Here is an 18,868-nt window from a genome sequence, read left to right as displayed (position 1 = left end):
TGTAAAAGGGAGTACATTTCTGACAGAAAACCAATTATCATCTTGAAGAGAAATAGGATGAGACATTGACACACATGTAGGCATTCGTGATAAAAAGGTCGCCGACAATCGATTGTAAATCATTTGGTTCACCAATTTCGATTATCGATTTGATTTTGTATAATTGATTGTCCCATGAACACAAGCCCACAATAAATGAATCGACTACATATGTATTTTAATTAATAAATTTGAAAAGGAAGAACAGCAGATGTGGCAGATAAAGGTCCCTCCCTGCTCAAAGGCAATAAGCGCCGAGCATAAGCCTAAATTTTGCAGCCCTTCACCGGCATTGGTGACGTCTATATATGAGTGAAATATTCTCGAGTGGGACGTTATCACTCGTTAAATGTTGTCATCATGGATATTGGAATCGAGATTCCTCTTATTCTTACCATTGCGGTATGTGCGGGGGAGAGTCGGAGCGGACTATATATTGAAAAGTAGGAATTAATCAACACCAGCTAGTGTCGCAGCTTTGCCTACCGTTTAAAACTTTAAGCTGATCTAGATCTGATTCAGTTGTCGGAGGAGTATTCTGACATAAATTAAGAAATATAGTAGAATTCTCTGTCCGCCATATTTCTCTGCTCATCCGCAATATTAGATGCCCCCCTCCAGAAGCGGAGGATAATGTGTAATAAAAATTTAACGAAAATATTTGTAAGCACGTGCTTGCAGTGTAACAATGTAGCTATGCCACGGATATGAATATTCTATTATATGTTTACATGGTATATAAGGGGATGAATTTTGCGCATAGAGCGGTATGGATTTTACGCTTTACGAAATAAATTTATTATTTTGCTACGCTTCTCTGCACATCAGTGATTCCGATTTACCTGTGCGGGTAGCTTCGGCGGGTAACGCGTACACCTCCGATACTAAGGCATCACAAAGAAATTAAATGTTTTAGAACACCATGCAGTACTCAAAATTGCAATAAAAATATCGTACAGTAGTAAATCAATCTAAAATCTTTGGACAAAATAAATTTTGATTGGCTTTTCTTTACGTGAATGTTACGTACAGTTGCAGTAAACGTGTGTAACCCTTTTTGTCAAATACAAGTTAATTTTCCATCTTTTATTATAAGTGCAGAGTTTACCAACAACTCTTGACCCTTTCTGCATCTCTCCGTTTCTCTTTTTTCAAAATACATGGGTATTTATATTATTTTCCAAGGACAAACCATTCCGTTTGGCTCTGTCCACCTATGACACAATTCCAATGTTTACGGCGCCAGAGCAATAGACCTGTCCATCCTTGTGCTGAAAATACAGGTACAGAGATTGTAAAATAGGAACTTCGCTGACAATTTGTTAACAAAGTAGTAATTTCAATCTACGGTATCACTGCACGTGAGGTTTTAATTACAAGTTCCGCATCTCGTATGGAGATAGTTGTCAAAACAACAATAAACCAAGCAAAGATGCAGTATAATGACCGATAAGAAAAACATCATCCCTGTACATCGTCATCTTGTGCAGGGAGATTTCTCCGGCCTGGAGGAAGAGGTCGTCCTTGAGCCATACTACAGTGACACAATAGTCGGAACGTCTAGGAGCTACAATTTATACCGCCGAAGCAAAGGCTAATCATCTTGCGTTTGAATACATAAAAACTTCTAATGACAAACATTTTACTATATTCTCTGTCGCAATTTGTACAGTCACTTATTTTGTCCCTAATTGTGCGCCATAACCTGTATGAGGGAGTAACTATATTTAGGCGAGAGTGAGGTCACGTGTTTTTGTAAAACCAGTTCTATAGTGTGCGTCAGTTCAGCACGAGTTGTCGAGAAGGTGTGTCCTTCAAACGAGAGCGCTTAAGCCAGGTCTGTGTGGTCACATAAATGACCTGTGTGTTGGTGGTGCCGTTTATTCTGTGTGGTTATAGAACTGTCCTGTGTGGTGGTGCTATTCTGGGTGTTGATGGTGCCGTTTTTCTGTGTGGAATGACAGTGTGTTCCTGCGATAATTTACTCAGTGTAAATATTCTGTATATATGCAGTTACATATATTATTTTCGTTAATCTAATACTGTTATAGAGTTAAGATGTATTTGTATATGTAGAAATCCCGACCATGAACAACTATTATAGGTGACCTCTAATGTGTACTCATTGAGGCGATTCACGTAATCCATGTACTGGTTCTGTCTGCATGTGAGTGCTCCTGTACTACTAGCATTGCCAAACTCTACTTCTACTACATGTACCAGCGTATTATACATGGATGAGGCATAATGAGAAATCTCTGAAATGCGTGTTACAACTATGGATACCAAAGTGGTGACATAAACAACATATGCAAGTATCCTTACCATGTGTGCGCATCGCATTGTGAACCATTGAACGTTCTATTTACCTGTTTACTGGTCGGGGTTTTCATGAAATAGACTGTTTATCTTAAAGCGAAGTACATTGTTTTTAGCTCGCTCTTCTGAGCCGAAGGCTCAAAGAGCTAATCATATGTCTGGCGTGCGGTGTTCGTCAACTTTTTGGGAAAGGGCTATATCTCAAGAACCCCTTGACCAATTTTTGTCAAATTTATCACAGGGTATCCTTGGCCCAAGGGCTTTCATTTGTACTAAAACTAGAGCTGTGACCCTTTAACAAGGAAAGATAATTAGGAAAATGCAAACAAAAGTAGTGGTTGCTAAAAAATCTACTCAAGAACCACGGTAAATTATCACCGAACTTATGCATGAGGATAGGTTGTAGATAAAAAAAAATTGTTCAAGGCATCATCCTGGGGCAAAGGGTGTGGTCTCGAGGTCGCTTCAAAGTTGACCTTAAGTTTTGTTTTGTTAAAACTTTTGATATTTTGCTTAGTATAAGGACTAGGATCTGTGTTTCTTTTCCATATGTCAATGTTCAGTTTGAAGACGAGGAGTTTTTTCTATCTCGAGTCAAAATTGTGACATTCTCAGACTCCCTGTCATGTCTTCAGTCAATAAACAACCCAAGTCATATTGGTATCCATGGCAACACCAAAGCGGCAAAAGATAAAAATTCCCTACACTGATTAAACTATTCGTGAATTCTCTTTGGCAAATCTATTGGGATTTCTGTGACACAAGTAAACTTTATTCTATTCAAAACAAAGTAAACAATTCGTGTAACATCGTAATGAAACGCCAAAACGAAGTGATATTTCGAGAATACGCGTCGGACATTCAAAATTGACTGCAGTGATTTTACTCCCATACGAAATATACTTTTTAAAAGTGTTCAATCAATGAAAGTGAGTTAAGTAATGCCATATGTAAAAGGGTTGTTGTGTAATATGAATGCACAGGTCTATGAAAATATTGTACTGTCCATCATTCCAAATAGGAAAATGGTTTATTAAGGAAAGCACGACTCGTATAAATGTCAGTAATGCTAAACTGCGGCAGTTATTTATCTTGGTTAACGAAACATCAAAAACGTTGGCCTTATATTTGAATATTACACACCAGTCTATTATTGGAAACCGGTGTTTTCCATTTAGATTTCTGAGTCGGCCGTATCGTCAGCAAATGCGCTATACCTCTTTGTTAGGGACTTCAATTTGAGTGATTTCTGGATAGACTTAATTAAAACCATCCCACAAAATGTATGTGTCTATTTTGTCGATGTAACTTTGAAAGGAATCTGTCAGATTAAAATGAATTTCACTGTTGTAAAACGGGGGAAATTGTAGGGATCCATGAAAACCTGAGCAATCTGGTAATTTATCCACTTTCTTCAATAATGCAAGATTTCTTGTACAGCTTGGTTTCAAAGTTTTGGCGCTCATTTAAAAAAAATATCTTCTATTCGTGTTTGGGTGTGGTTTTTTTTTTTTTTTTTTTTTTTCTTTTTAAATTTATTGAATGTCTTTCAATTAACTTTTCATTGTTCTACTTTGGCATTGACTAGCCTATGATATGTATATCCCCCCCCCCCTTTCAAAGAAGAGGGACATATTACTTTGCACCTGTTCGCTCAATATCTTGAGAACAATTCACTTGATCGTAATGATATTTCATGTGTTGGTTGGTTACGAGTAGAAGAGGACTCCTATTGTTTTGCAGGTCAAGGGTCAATATACTCTGGACATAGGAATATACTGTCCGCTCAATATCTTGAGAACCCTTTGCTTGACAGACGTCAAACTTGGTACACTGGTACATCCTAAAGAATAGATGCCCCCTATTGATTTTGAAGTCACATGGTCAAAGGTCAAACTGGACATAGGAATATACTGACCACTCAATGTCTAGAGAACCCTTTGCTTGACAGACATCAAACTTGGTACACTGGTATATCTTTAGAAGAAGATGACCCTTTTGATTTTAAGGTCACATGGTCAAGAGTCAAACTGGTTAAGGAATATACTGTCCGCTTAATATTTTTAGAACCCTTTGCTTGACAGATATCAAACTTGGTACACTGGTATATCTTTAGAAGAAGATGACCCCTATTGATTTTGAGGTCGCATGGTCAAAGATCAAGGGTTAAACTGGACATAGTGATATATTGTCTTTGCTTGATTGACATCCAACTTGGTACACTAGTACAGCATAAGGAGTAGATGGTCCCTATTGATTTTTAGGTCACATGGTCAATCCACTCTTGACATAGGAAGATATTGTCTGCTCAATATTTTGAATTGGTGATGCTACTATCAATTAAATGATGTGTGTATGTATAACCCTTTTCAATTTTGCACCATGGGAGGCATATGTGCTTTACAAACATCTCTTGTTTTGTAATACTACATCAGGTATCCGGACAGGATAGATATTTCCAATTTCGTACTTGCCATTTCTGCAAGTAACTGCAAAATATCAGAAAAGATTTATCCCAGTATCGTCTATCAATTGCGCGTGCTATACACAAAAGCATATTAAGTACAATAGCGTCTTTTCCAATTATCTACATCTTCTACAATAAGAGCATTATTTACAATTAGTTTAACGCCTTGAACACGTCAGCTAGCACGGCTTTGTTCGCGTCAATTACCATAGCTAAGCAATCCTTAACAATTTGTTTCTTACGAGGTTTAGGTACTGGTTTTCACGGTGTGGAGATTGGTTTAAAGCCTTGACTTACTATATCGCCTCCATGTCTTCATTACAGGGTATGTTAGGGGCATTTCGAACTCATGATTGTCTTTTTCATCTAAATTTAATTCGTCAGACTCCGACTCAGGAGATGATTTCATAGTCTCACCATGCTCACTTTTAATCTGTGTCCATTAGTTGTCTAACTCGCAGTCTCCTTGGAAGTTCGGCTAGAGAGATGTCTTCCTCATCTGATGATTCTTCTCGTTCCCTTTTCTTTAGTAAAATGCTTGACACTAAAATTACTCCAGGTTATAGAACAGACCATCCTGCATTTTTTTTTTAAATTTAAAACTAAAAGGGGAAAGGGCTACTGGAAATTTAATTCTCAATTATCATTGGAAACTGGTTATTTTGACAGGGTAGTATATGGTATCTGGTGAATTGGGGCAAAGGGAAGATAAAATTTTTAGAGTTAGTGATCAGCTGTTCTGGGAGATTCTCAAAATGAAAGTTCGGTCAGTTTCAATAGAATACTCATCTAAAAGAGCAAAAAAATTAAGACAGAAAAGAAGTTATTACAAAAAGAAATTTTGGAATTGAAGTCTGCAGTAAATGCATCAGGAAAGGCAGAGAATTTAAAATTATTTGAAAAAAAGCAGCAAGCATTACAAAATCCAAGGGCTAACTATGTTGAGGGTTTAATGTTACGGTCAAAGGCTACTTGGTATGAAATGGGACCCCCCCCCCCCGGTCAGAATATTTTTGTAAATTGAAAATTTGTAAATAAAACTATATCCGAGCTCATTTGCTCAGATGGAAACGATATTACAGAACATACGTAGATTTTAGCAAAAGAAGTGACTTTTTTCTCAGATCTATACAGGAGATAATAGTCAAGCAGCCCTCTGTGAGGACAGCTTTTTTTTTTTTTTAAACAATGTTAAAATAACAAATTCACAGAAAGAAAATTGTGAAGGTATACTGAGACTACAGGAGTGCAGTGAAGCATTAGAGAATATGAAAAATAAAAAAAATCACAGGTTCAGATGGTCTTACAGTTGAGTTTTACAAATTTTTCTGAAAGACATTTTTGCGTTTGTGATTCGTTCATTAAATGAGGGATACCAGATTGGAGTTTTGTCCCAGTTTCAATCCCAAGGTGTAATAACTTGTATTCCCAAAGAATAAAAAGATAGACGCTATATTAAAAAAAATTGGCGATCCATATCATTAAATGTTTTGATTACAAAATTGGTTCTAGTGCCATAGCAAATCGTTTAAAGAAAGTACTAACAAGTATCATAAGTGACACTCAGAAGGGTTTTATAAAGGTACGTTTTAGTGGTGTAAACACTCGGTTTTTTTTGTATGATTTGATTGATTATCTTAAAAAGGAAAATCAGCCAGGATTGTTATTATTTTTAGAATTTGAAAATGCATTTGATTCATTGGAATGGGATTTTATTGTAAAGACACTCAGGTCCTTCAATTTTGGGGAATCTATTGTAAAATGGTTTCTTACTTTCTACACCTCTAGTACCAGTTGTATCATTAACAATGGAAATTTATCTAAATTCTTCAGTCTTGAACGAGGCTGTAGACAAGGAGATCCATTGGCACCATATATCTTTATTATTACAGTAGAACTGTTGGCAATAGCACTTAAAGGAAATCGAAACATTAAGGGTATAACTGGCTGGAAAAGAAAACAAATTAGGCCAGTATGCGGACGACTCTTTTTTAACGTTAGATGACAGTGAAAAATCACTAAGAGAATCTATGAGAGTTATTGATATGTTTAGAATGATTTCTGGGCTACGTTTAAATATTCAAAATCACAAGCAATTTGGTTGGGGAGCAAATCAGGTTCGACTGAAACTTTGTGTAATGATTTGAAACAGGCAGGCAATGTAGCAACACATGCTGGTGTCGCTGAATTCCCACTTTACAATGTGGAGTCCATTCTGACTTTCCCCCGCACTTGTCACGATATAATAGCGGGGGTAAGAGTCGGGAGTATCGGATTAGTTGATAACTTGATATATATCCCTACCCAGGGTAAGCCAAGTCAGACGTCTGGAAATTTTTGGGGTTTCTTACTTGAGGACATGGTTAGAAAAAGACGCCCATTTCATTCCTCGTTATTAGCCTTACAGATGTGTTTATGTTGCACATATCCATAAAACTGAAAAGAAATAACCCTTATTTCGTAATATGCATGCTCCCGTTTTACTGACTTTTTTCAGAGTCTGTTTCCTAATGTAGGTAATCTCTTTTCCCCTTCTCTCCCATTCTCCATGGGCTGACCCTCTGCGGTGGCCATCTTTTACTCTGAAATATCCACTTTTTGCCTTTTCCCCTTCATTTTTACTAATTTATGACTGTAATGCTAGTTTTGTCTTTCTCTTTCTGTTATCTGAAGTCTAATGATTGAGTTTTATGTTTGGATGCTTAACATCTCCATAAGTGACAATATGTATTATCTTGTTTCTACAGGACCCCCCTTAATTGACAGCTCATGTCCAGGAAAATCAGAATGCCTTGCTGGGTGGAGTGAATAATGTTCTCCATCTTTCCATTACAATTAAAGATAAGATAATTCTACATGATACTAATTAACTATATTTCAAAGAAATTGATCAACACATTAATTAAATATGATAAGTTTAATTAAGAACATCATCACATTTCAATTGCAAATTTTACACATCAAATCTCAATAGAATATAAATATACCACATAAAATCACCAACAATTTTCCTACATACAAGGGAAGGCCTTCCATATAAAAAAAAATCACTGTCATCAATTACAAATAGGTGAAAAATCCAAATTTCACACACATACATTTTCTATCAGAATTGCTCAAAATGGGCTCAATTTCATCCAAACACACCTCATATGCCTGTTCCACTTCATAAAGATCAGAAATTTAAAAAAAAAAAATGAATGTACAGTCACACATACATATCATTCAACTTCTTTTTTATGAAGTTTATTAAAATTTAAAGAAACCATATTTTTATTGCAGGTTGCATCACTATATTTATGTGGAGGTTCATGTTGAATCATGGCCGAAAGAAAATAATTCCGGGAACTTTGCTTGTATTATGGGACTTTCCTTATGAGGTAGGCTCTCCAATTTTTTGTGAAGTGTAAATTCAAGTATTGTGTTTGAAATGTTGGGAGTAAAAAACATGAAAGAAGAATTTAAATATTTTTTTTAATTTTTGTTGTAGATGTGGGTGATTTAGCTTTTGACCAGCTGATTTTGCATGTGCTTGACTTCAATGTAAACAAATTCTCACACCTTGCTGGATGGGTATGTATTTTTTGGTATGAAAATGCTCATTAAGAACTGTACTACATGATGTGAAAGTAAAACTTCTGAGAAGTTTTGGGTCAGGTCAAAGGTGAGTAATTTTGGTAAGAACATATTGGCAAAATTAATAGACCTGCAGATTCATGTTCAGAAACATCTCTATTAATAGGAAGAATGATAACTCGTAGTATTTTATACTTATGCATGCTCAAGTGTAACATCCTTTTCCTGCTGAACAAGAAAGCTGCAAGGTGGCAGAAATTTAACTAAGAAACTGATCTGAAGCATCACGAGGATAAAGGTAAAATGAGCTTGTGAAATTAATCGGACGTTACATAGGATAAATTAATTGAATTGTTTAATGTGAAATTTAGTCGTTTTATTCAACCTTTAATGAATATTATTTTATTTTGAATAAAATCAGCTCAGCCTGGTAGGTCAGCCAAAAAAAAGAAGAAAGAAAAAAGCTTTCCAAAATAATTCAGTGAAGTTAACAGAAGTAAATTACAGTCTCAATGAAATATATATTATGCTAAACTAATAAAAGTAAAAGAAATGAAAATAATAAAAAACAAGAGGTACTGTGAGCAATGTTCACTAAGAATACCCCCCGCTTACCCCAATCTCCCAAAGGGTGTTGTTAATAGGTATAAATTACCTCTTTCCTGAGTGTAAAAATATGGTATGCCTTTGTAGAAGAAAATGGAAGATATAGTCCGAACACAAATCCATGGCATAAACCTATAATTTTGACCTTGAGATCAAAGGTCAAGGTCATAAAGAGGTCATGAATGTACATGACACATAATCTCATGGTGATACACCCATGTATTATGGTATGATTATGTCAAAACCCTATGATCAATTTTGACCTTGAGGTCAAAGTTCAAGGTCATATAGAAGTCATGAAGGTACCCGACACATCGTCTCATGGTGATACACTCATGTGTCAAATATGGTATGGCTATGTCAAAGAACAAAGAAGTCATGGCCCTGACACGAATCCATTGTAAAAACCTTTAATTTTTACCTTGATGTCAAGGTCATATGGAGGTCATGAAGGTACATGACACATCATCTCATGGTGATACACTCATGTGTCAAATATGATATGCCTATGTCAAAGAACAAAGAAGTTATGGTCCGGACACAAATCCATTGTAAAAAACTTATAGTTTTGACCTTGAGGTCAAGGGTCAAGGTCATATAGAGGTCATGAAGGTACTCGACACATCGTCTCATGGTGATCAACATGTGTGCCAAATATGGTATGCCTAAGTCAAAGAACAAAGCAGTTATGGCCCGGACACGAATCTGCACAGACAGACGGACGGACAGACAGAGTGATTCCTATATACCCCCCCTGAACTTCTTTCGGGGGTATAAAAAATAATAAAAAATATTTATGCAGTTTCTTTTGTTTCATGAACCATGTTGAGAGACCATAAAACGAGAGCATCTAAGGCAAAGAGCCCATATGCCCGTCCATCGGCAAAGACATCCCTTGATCATTGTGTAGTAGTTACCACAGTAACCACCAAGGCTTCCGCATCATCCATTGACTCTTAACATTCCCACGTCAGTTGCCAGTCTTAATTCAGAGGCAGCTACCTCAGTTTCAGGAAGAAGTTACATAGTCAGCCATGGATCACGTGCCCAATCAGTACCCCTACAGCCTGTTTATGAGATCGCAGATGCCCCAACCCCTGCTGTACAGTCTGTACCCACCCAACAGTCAGTGGAGCCACAGTTACATGTACCAGCAACTAGCACTACATCATCAAAAATCAATAATTTTGACGTCACACAGTCTGTTCTGGTTTTGATGAGATTCTACGATATGCATGTGATATGGTAGATTTTACGAATTAATAGGTTGATGCTTCCTGTCAAGCTGTTAATTGCACTATTGCGAAGGGGAGATGTGAATTTTTTTCCTCGAAATTCTTGACCCAACCAAGTCATCTGAATCTGAAAAGAAAAGGTTATGTAAATTGTGGATTCATCATCTGCGTAATGACAAGTTGAGGTTCGGGACATTTGTATGAAGAAACGTGTACCGTCTGCTTGGTCTGCGACTCTAATGAACGTCTTCTTTTCTCAATTCCTTCTTGTGAAAGAACGGGCTCAAATCTATATGACTCCAAACTTAACTGTTCCTGACTTGTCATGTTTACAGTGCTGCTGATGAAATAAACTGGAACCGACAATTCATAAAAACAGCGGTACCCCTACAGCCTGTTTATGAGATCGTAGTGGGCAACCCCTGCTGTACAGTCTGTACCCACCCAGCAGGCAGTGGAGCCACAGTTACATGTACCAGCAGCAGCACTACATCAGGTATAAATTCTCAGGTTCAGAGTGTATCATCAACGCTTCGGGCTCATATCTCTCAGACATTGAAAGAAAAATTTTGGAATAATGAGTATATTGTCCTGAACAAATTGTTAATCAAAGAACCAGTTTCAGATATTCAGCATCACATTGTTTATCATGACGGCTTAATTCAGGTTAAACTTAAGTACAAAGATGAAAAAAGTGGGTCCATTTCACAATGGACTGATGCCTTTTTATTTTTGCCTCTATTTATTGTGCCAAGCACCCTGCACAAGCTATATTTGTTTCGTTACATGGCAACAATTAGAAAAGATGCAGAGCTTTGGTTGGAGGGATTATGACATACAATTTAGGCTGAAAAAATCCATTGATTCAAATCTCAGTTGGGATTCTGTTGACGCTGAACTGTGGCTGTTTTATATGCAACCCACGATGCAAAACAATAATCAGAATTCCCCTAAATATTTTAAATGCTACTCCTACAACTTTCAGGGTTACATATTTGTGTGAAATGTAATGGATCACATCCTTCTTTGAATTGTAGATCTGTCCAGAATAACAATGTCAAACAATCCCCCAGTCAGAATTCACCTTGCAGCTATTGTTTCATATCATAAATACATTGCCACATGTAGCACATTCATTCTATGAGGCAACATTATTTCAATGTGTCTATTTGTTAGCATTTTTTGTCAGTGAAGTGGTTGACCTTGAATCGGATTGTGTTCAATTGTTAGAAAACCATGTTAGTCTCCTTATTAAAAGTTCAAAGACTGTTTAGTTTGAAAATTATGTTAAACTAATGTAACTTAATTTCCTTTGTAATAGACATTTGAATCAATAGATAGAGGCATAGATATTGACTATAAACTCTCCTCAAAATATCATATCTTATCTTTGAAAAAGAATGATAATGAATACATTTACTGATAGTGGTTTCACGTTTTAAGAGATCAAGTGATGCTCTTAAAAAAATAACGTCAAACATGAAAACTGCTATTTATGAAAGGGGAAAGATAACGAACAGTGATCAATCTTATAACTCCTATAAGCAATACAAAATAGATAGTTGGGCAAACACGGACCCCTTGATATACCAGAGGATCAGGTGCCTAGGAGGAGTAAGCATTCCCTGTCGACAAGTCACACCCGCCGTGAGCCCTATATCCTGATCTTATAGTAAGGAACCAATCCACATGCTTAGGCTAAGAGAAAAAAAAGAAGACTTTTTTTCCATGCGTATATTAATCTTCCAACACACAAAAAAATACGTCATAGAAAATCTATCTGGGATTTTCGAGTCATTATGAAACAGTTTTAAGAATCATCATTAAAATGTAACAGCACACAATGCATATGTTCAGCTTTGTCTCCAAGTCAATTTTTCAATTCACAATGAAACACAGGTCCAAAAAAAAAAAAAAGAGCAAGGAATGAATGACTTAATGGATGATCCAGCCTCTGTCTACTCCTTGCTTTGAGTTTTGCCCCTCTCTGTCTTCTGTGCTTGTTGACTCTGAAGGAATCTCATGACTTCTGGGGATCTCATTAGCTCCTGAAACATCAAAGAGGTAAACAGTGCAGCTTTTTATGATTAAAAACATTTTGGAACTGAAGGTGAAGGAACCTCCCTCTAGCCTATACACTTTTTCCTACCATTATCTAATTCTTCTAGTTGAATTGAATTTTCCCCGAATCACTATCTGTGTGGTTTTTTAAACCATGTACTTGTTTACAAACCAGTTTTTTCTGTGCTAGAACTTCCTCAAGAAGGCTTGGACGAAGTCCGGGGTCAGAGGGGTCATAGCCTTCACCTTTATGTGCAGCATAATCAGACTGTGTTGCAGAAACCTGAAATTTCACATTTCTTAACGTATCCAATAAAACATTCAAGGGTTTCATATTAATGCAATTAAATACAGATTCATATAATCATCTTCAAACTATCAAGTATTTCAACCCCCCTTGTAGCTAACAGCTTTACCAGTGTGTGGAATGTATCAATGCTATATGATACGAAATGCCAAATTAACACATATTCAAATATTTGTACCTATCTCCAAATAAATTAAAGATAGGTATAATTGAATTTTAAAGAGAAGTATAAATAAGTATGCCTATCTGCAAACAATTGAACCTACCATGAATTACACCTATCTGTAACTGAATTACACCTATATCTATTCATTTACAGAAAGATTAAATTGAACATTCCAATCTTTAAATCATCTAAAGATAGGTACAACTGATTTAAAAGAAAGGTACAATTCAATCAAAGATATGTACAATTAAAGAATTTCCAGGGGTTTGAAGGTAAGTGATAAGGCTCAATTTGTTTTCATGTTCTTGAAATTATTGAACGACCAATCGAAGAGTGGCTTGAAAATGGAGCAAATCGCACAGAGCAACCCTAACAAGACTGAAAGCAGAAATAAGGACATTACTATTCAGCTCCTTGAATATCATGCGACTATTCCTAAAGATGTAGATGGAGTTTAAGTGACAAGCTTTGTGATAGAAAACGTCATTTTTCGGCCCCTATTTGCCCCCTAGGGCCAATATGAAAATTCCAAAACCTTATTGCACATCTACAGGACACCAGCAATCATCTTCCAAAAGATTATTAGGCTACTGTGTAAAATGTAAGAGGAGTTCTGGGAACCAGGGTTTCTTTGTACAAAATCGTCATTTTTCGACCCCTATTTGATCCCTAGGGTGAAAATGAAAATTCCAAAACCTTATTGCACATCTACAGGGCACCAGCAATCATTTTCCAAAAGATTATTAGGCTACTGTGTAAATTGAAAGAGGAGTTCTGGGAACCAGGGTTGTGTTAAAAAGCATCATTTTCTACCCCCATTTGGCCCCCAGGGTGAAAATAACAAGAGGCCCAGGGGCCTTATAGGTCACCTGAGTATCATGTAACAACCTTCCAATGTTTGAATTAGGTTTGTGTTTAAATATAAGAATTTTACTTTTGGATGGAAGAAACATTGAATAGCTATGTGGTCATGAAGTACATGTGTCATTTTTATGTTCAATCAATAATCCTTTTTAAAAAACCTAGGTCTGAGACATCATAAAGAAAAGGGTTATTTACTCCTTAGATAAAACCAATATAAGAAGATTTTCAAAGAATTTCTACATTTTCACTATATGACCAATAGAGCCCCACCCTAACACAAGAACCCCTGCCTCAGGGGCCATGAATTTCACAATTTTGGTAGAGGGCTTAACGCTCATTATAATTATGCCCACAGTTTGGCTTCTTGATGTCCAGGAGTAAAGAAGATTTTTTAAAATTACACTCATTTTGATGGTTTTTGCCCCACCCCTCAGGCCCCAGGGGGGCAGGGACCACGAATTTCACAATTTTTGTTCCCCTCCACCCACAGATGCTATATGCCAAAATTGGTTGAAATTGGTTCAGGGGTTTCAGAGAAGAAGCTGAAAATGTTCAAATGTTAACGAACGACGACGGACAAAAACAGATAGCAATAGGTCACCTGAATGATTCAGGTGACCTAAAAATTCCGAAACCTTATTGCACATCTACAGGACCCAACCAATCATCTTCCAAAAGATGATTGGGCTACTGCATGAAATGTAGGAGGAGTTCTGGGAACCAGGTTTTTGTTGAAAAAACATCATTTTTTGACCCCCGTTTTGCCCCCAGGGTAAAATTGAATATTCTAAAACCTTATCATATATCTACAGTACACCACCTATCATATTCCAAAAGATCAATTGGTTACCACTTGAAATAAAAGAGCAGTTTGAGGAAGAAGAAAGTGTGACAGACGGACGGACGGACCAGGGTAACAACAATATGTACCCGAGCTTTCTTTAGAAAGTGCGGGTATAACAAGACGTGTTCTTAAAACTTATAAAGCCACAAGTTAAAAAACAAGAGGCCCATGGGCCACATCGCTCACCTGAGTCACCTTTGCCCATATCTGAAGACTTTCCATATATAATTGCATGTAAAACCTTAGTCCCTATTGTGGCCCCAACCTACCCCCGAAGGCCATGATTTGATCAAACTTGAATCTGCACTATGTCAGGAAGCTTTCATGTAAATCTCAGCTCTTCTGGCCCATTGGTTCTTGAGAAGAAGATTTTTAAAGATTTTCTCTATTTATTCCCATGTAAAACTTTGATCCCCTATTGTGACCCCAACCTACCCCTGGGGGACATGATTTGACCAAACTTGAATCTGCACAATGTCAGGAAAGTTTTCATGTAAATCTCAGGCTCTTCTGGCTCAGTGGTTCTTGAGAATAAGATTTTCCCAATATATTTCTATGTACAACTTTGATCCCCTATTGTGGCCCCAACCTACCCCCGGGAGCCATGATTTGAACAAACTTGAATCTGCACTATGTTAGGAAGCTTTCATGTAAATGTCAGCTCCTCTGGCTCAGTGGTTCTTAAGAAGATTTTTAAATGACCCTAACCTAATTTTGCATTTTTGTGATTATCTCCCCTTTGAAGGGGGCATGACCCTTCATTTGAACAAACTTGAAAGCCCTTCACCCAAAGATGCTTTGTGCCAAGTTTGATTGAAATTGACCTAGTGGTTCTGGAAAAGAAGATGAAAATGTGAAAAGTTACAACGACGACGACACCGACGACAGACTCTCACAGACAATGGACAACTTTTGATCAGAAAAGCTCGCTTGAGCCTTCAGCTCCGGTGACCTAATAAAAATCATGGAATTAAATGTAAGGTATTGCCATAACTAATCTATGTACAAAATACGAAAGCCCTACCTTAAACATTTCAGAAGATATTGCCTAGATTAACTTTCCATAAAGTAAGTTAAAATCCAAGGTCAAGGTTACAAAGTGAAAAATTCTGGTGTCAAAACAAATGTCTTGTCACAAGGAATGCATACATGAAATATGTATCACTCAACATTCAAAAGATATGAGCAAGTTCAAAGTTTCTATTAAAGGGCTGCTATTTTTCAAAACAACATTTCTCGACCTCGGAGGTTATCCTGCAACATCCACGAAAATGCAAACTTTCTTTCTTAGATTTATTATCCAAGAAAGAAAGTTCACATTTTTGTAAGCAAAAAGGAGAAACAAACTAAAATGTCCGAGTGTCATAATTACATTTGTGACTCATGAAGTTCTATTTCAAAGTGATGCAAGTCATGCCATACCTGTTAGCTCTACTAATTTAGGCTGAAGTCTAATCCAATTCATACCAAGTCAAATCTACCCTTCAAATAATGCTTCCTAAAAGCTATCATTTGTTAAAATTTTGCACTTGGGGAAGCCATATTTGAAATCTTATCCTATAAATAGCTTTGAATTTTATGCAAAAGCACTTTAATTAAGTTTAGTTGTTTTGTTGGGTTTTTTTTGTTTTTGTTTTGTTTTTTACTTATATAGCAATACATATATTAACCAACATTGATCAATGTAAACAACTCCAATCATTACATTGGAGACGAAATTAGTTGTATAAAATGTCAACAACAACACTTCCAAATTAACAATGAATGTGAAAACTTTGTTATATTAGGGTGAAATGATAGATCATTACACATTTTCTATATTTTGTGCTTTTTATAGTCATGTGACTTCGGACAAGGATTTTGATTTTCATATAATCTCACATGTACAGCTAGCTACCTTTGATTTGTCTTTGCCTCTGGATTCTTGCTGGTCAGAATTATCTCTGTCACATTTTGTACCGACAGACCTGCCTGTTTCTCCTTGATCATCTGCTTCCATATTCCACCACAATGTAACAGTAAGTAAAAAGAAAACGGTGGTAGCTGTAACAGACATAAAAGAGAAGCAAGTAAATATTTTGTGTATGTCTCTCCTGGAGTAGTGCTAATATGTTTACAGTGCTACTGTTGGGGAGAGCACAGCCAGTGTTTAAATTTATCCATAACAAGCACATAAAATAACACTGATGTTTTTCATATGTTGGAATAAGTAGGTCCCTAGTATTTCTATATTGAAATCTCTATCATCTAATAACTTTTAAAGTGATGATTTAGCAACATGTTTTTCTATCTTAAAGTAATTCCACCCTCCTGTGATGTCATCAGATTTTGCAAAATCAATGATTTATTTAGATTTATGCATGATAGGAACATAAATTTTGTTGGAGTCTTTTCCTATAGTTATTATAAAAAATCTTGTTAAAAATGAAATATTTCAAAAGTTTAAGTTATAGATGAATAATCAATAATACGTTTCAAAATATTGAATCCAAGGGCAATAACTCTGTTTCTATTGATTTCTTTATCAAGTCTATTATGCGGTGATTTCCTTTATTTTTTACATACATTTTGTATATTTTTGTGAAGATACAGTTTCATGAAATTGTTATGAATGCTACTATATCGTCATAACCAGTTTTTATGAGATTTTGATAACGCTGTTTAATGAAAATTGCAATTTTCTGACAGTGATATATGATTCTGATTATGTACGTCTCACATCTTAAAAAGTGTGATGACCTATGTATTTTATTTGATAATTTGTTAGTTTTAACTCTAATGAATGGAAATAAATACACATCTTAAACTTGTATCAGATAAAACTGCGAGTATGGAGTTACCTTAAAAACATAATTAAATGATGAGAAATAAAACTTATGATGCATGTATCAAACGAAACATTGGACGGAAAACTTTTTCATCAATGCACTACGCCAGTGTTTCGTTTGATACATGCATCAAACAAAGAATCATAAGTTTCATTTCTTAAATCAATATAGAAGTGGTCTGAAATATAGGAATGGGACAGAAAATTATTTCGATTATTTTTTTTAAGCGGATCTTTGTGTTCTCTATGAAAAACAAGTGTTCTACAATAGATATGCATCAAATTTTATTTACTATCTTCAATATCGCTGTCCTCTATTTTTTCTTTCATGTAAACTGGAATAGAGAATACATGTAGGAACATCAGTCACCTGAATACTAGTGAAAATGTATCACTACTCCCAAGGGCTATGAAATCTAGAATAGATTTCCTGTTCTGAATATCTAAGCTAAATTCTAATATTCAGCAACAGTATAAAACAAGATGTGTTCTTAAAACTTCACTGCCCTCAAAAGTGCATACACTGATGAAAGACTTTACATAATATAATAGGTGTATTAACATTAAAACATCAAAATATATGACTAATTTGGACTCATCTTAAAGTTATAACCCTAGCTGGGTTGTGAAATTCACCAGTTTTTTGTACATCCTTTTCTGCTATTCCTAAGTATGCATTTAGATTTTATACAGTATCAGCAAACTTGCACATAAATACTATTTACCAAGTTTGGCCCCATCCTGAGGTGAGAACCCCTACTCTGGGGATCATGAAATTTACAATTTTGATAGAGGAATTCCTGCTCTACATCACTATGCATTTAGTTTTTCATAAACAAGTGTGGTTCTAGAGAAGAAGATTTTTGAAAATTGGTTAATTTTGGGCAGTTTTTGCCCCGCCCCCAAAGCCCCAGGAATACTGAAATTTTCAATTTATGTCCCCCTTGTCCCACAGATGCTTCATACCAAATCTGAAAAAAAAATTGAATGATAGTTATCAAGAAGAAATTAAAAATGTCTATTGTTCACACATTTAATAACTGACCATTTTGGCCCCATCCTGACACCAAAACCCCTACCCCTGGGATCATCAAATTTACAATTTTGGTAAAGGACTACCTGTTTTTTCTAAATATCCATTTAGTTTCAATTTAGTATCAATAACACTAAAGAAGATGTCAATTTTAGGCAGTTTTTGCCCCGCCCCTAGGGCCCCAGGGGTGCTGGAGTCCTGAAATTTACAATTTATGTCCCCCTTGTTCCACAGATGCTTCATACCAAATATGAACAGAATTGGACTGGTAGTTATCAAGAAGAAGTTGAAAATGTTCAATTGTTAATGCAGAACGACGACGACCACAACAACAACTTGTAAGTTACGTCTACATTTGAGTTTACGATCTTTAGTAAAACTCAGCCGTGATCCCACCTCCAGAGTGTCCAGGGGTCCTAATCTTAATTTTGTATTCTTTGTTGGAATTATGAGATTGATCACTGTTTGTTATCTTCACCTTTTATCGAAATTATGAGATTGGTCAGACAGACGGACAGAGCTAA

The 18,868-nt window shown here is 36.1% G+C and overlaps 2 protein-coding genes across 10 annotated transcripts in view; one reads left to right on the top strand and one right to left on the bottom strand.

Annotated features, from left to right (window-relative positions):
- The window catches only part of LOC125679297 (brain tumor protein-like), a 93,998-nt gene extending 82,489 nt beyond the window's left edge, over positions 1 to 11,509 (top strand). For 2 of the 9 annotated variants that reach the window (XR_008800044.1, XM_056154444.1), the window contains exons 14-15: positions 8,108 to 8,205; positions 8,316 to 11,509. Coding sequence is in view for 4 of the 9 variants with exons in the window: in XM_056154444.1 (XP_056010419.1) it covers positions 8,108 to 8,205; positions 8,316 to 8,330 (113 nt within the window). In the remaining 5 variants the exon portion in view is untranslated. Of the gene's footprint in view, positions 1 to 7,572 lie in introns of all 9 variants that reach the window. The other 7 variants (XM_056154443.1, XM_056154441.1, XR_008800042.1 and 4 more) reach the window with 6 other exon arrangements.
- LOC125679311 (uncharacterized) lies at positions 7,728 to 16,526 on the bottom strand. The gene is made up of 3 exons (XM_048918440.2): positions 16,382 to 16,526; positions 12,476 to 12,586; positions 7,728 to 12,290 (listed from the first exon to the last, which is right to left on the bottom strand). Exons 1-3 carry the CDS (start codon positions 16,481 to 16,483, stop codon positions 12,201 to 12,203), a joined length of 303 nt encoding a protein of 100 aa, XP_048774397.1. The 5' UTR covers positions 16,484 to 16,526; the 3' UTR covers positions 7,728 to 12,200.
- Between the last annotated feature and the right edge of the window lie 2,342 nt (positions 16,527 to 18,868).

Source organism: Ostrea edulis, chromosome 2 (assembly GCF_947568905.1).
Source record: "Ostrea edulis chromosome 2, xbOstEdul1.1, whole genome shotgun sequence".
NCBI classification, from domain to species: Eukaryota; Metazoa; Mollusca; class Bivalvia; order Ostreida; family Ostreidae; genus Ostrea; species Ostrea edulis.
Note: the sequence above shows the minus strand (reverse complement) of the source record. Positions and strands in the feature narration are given on the sequence as shown.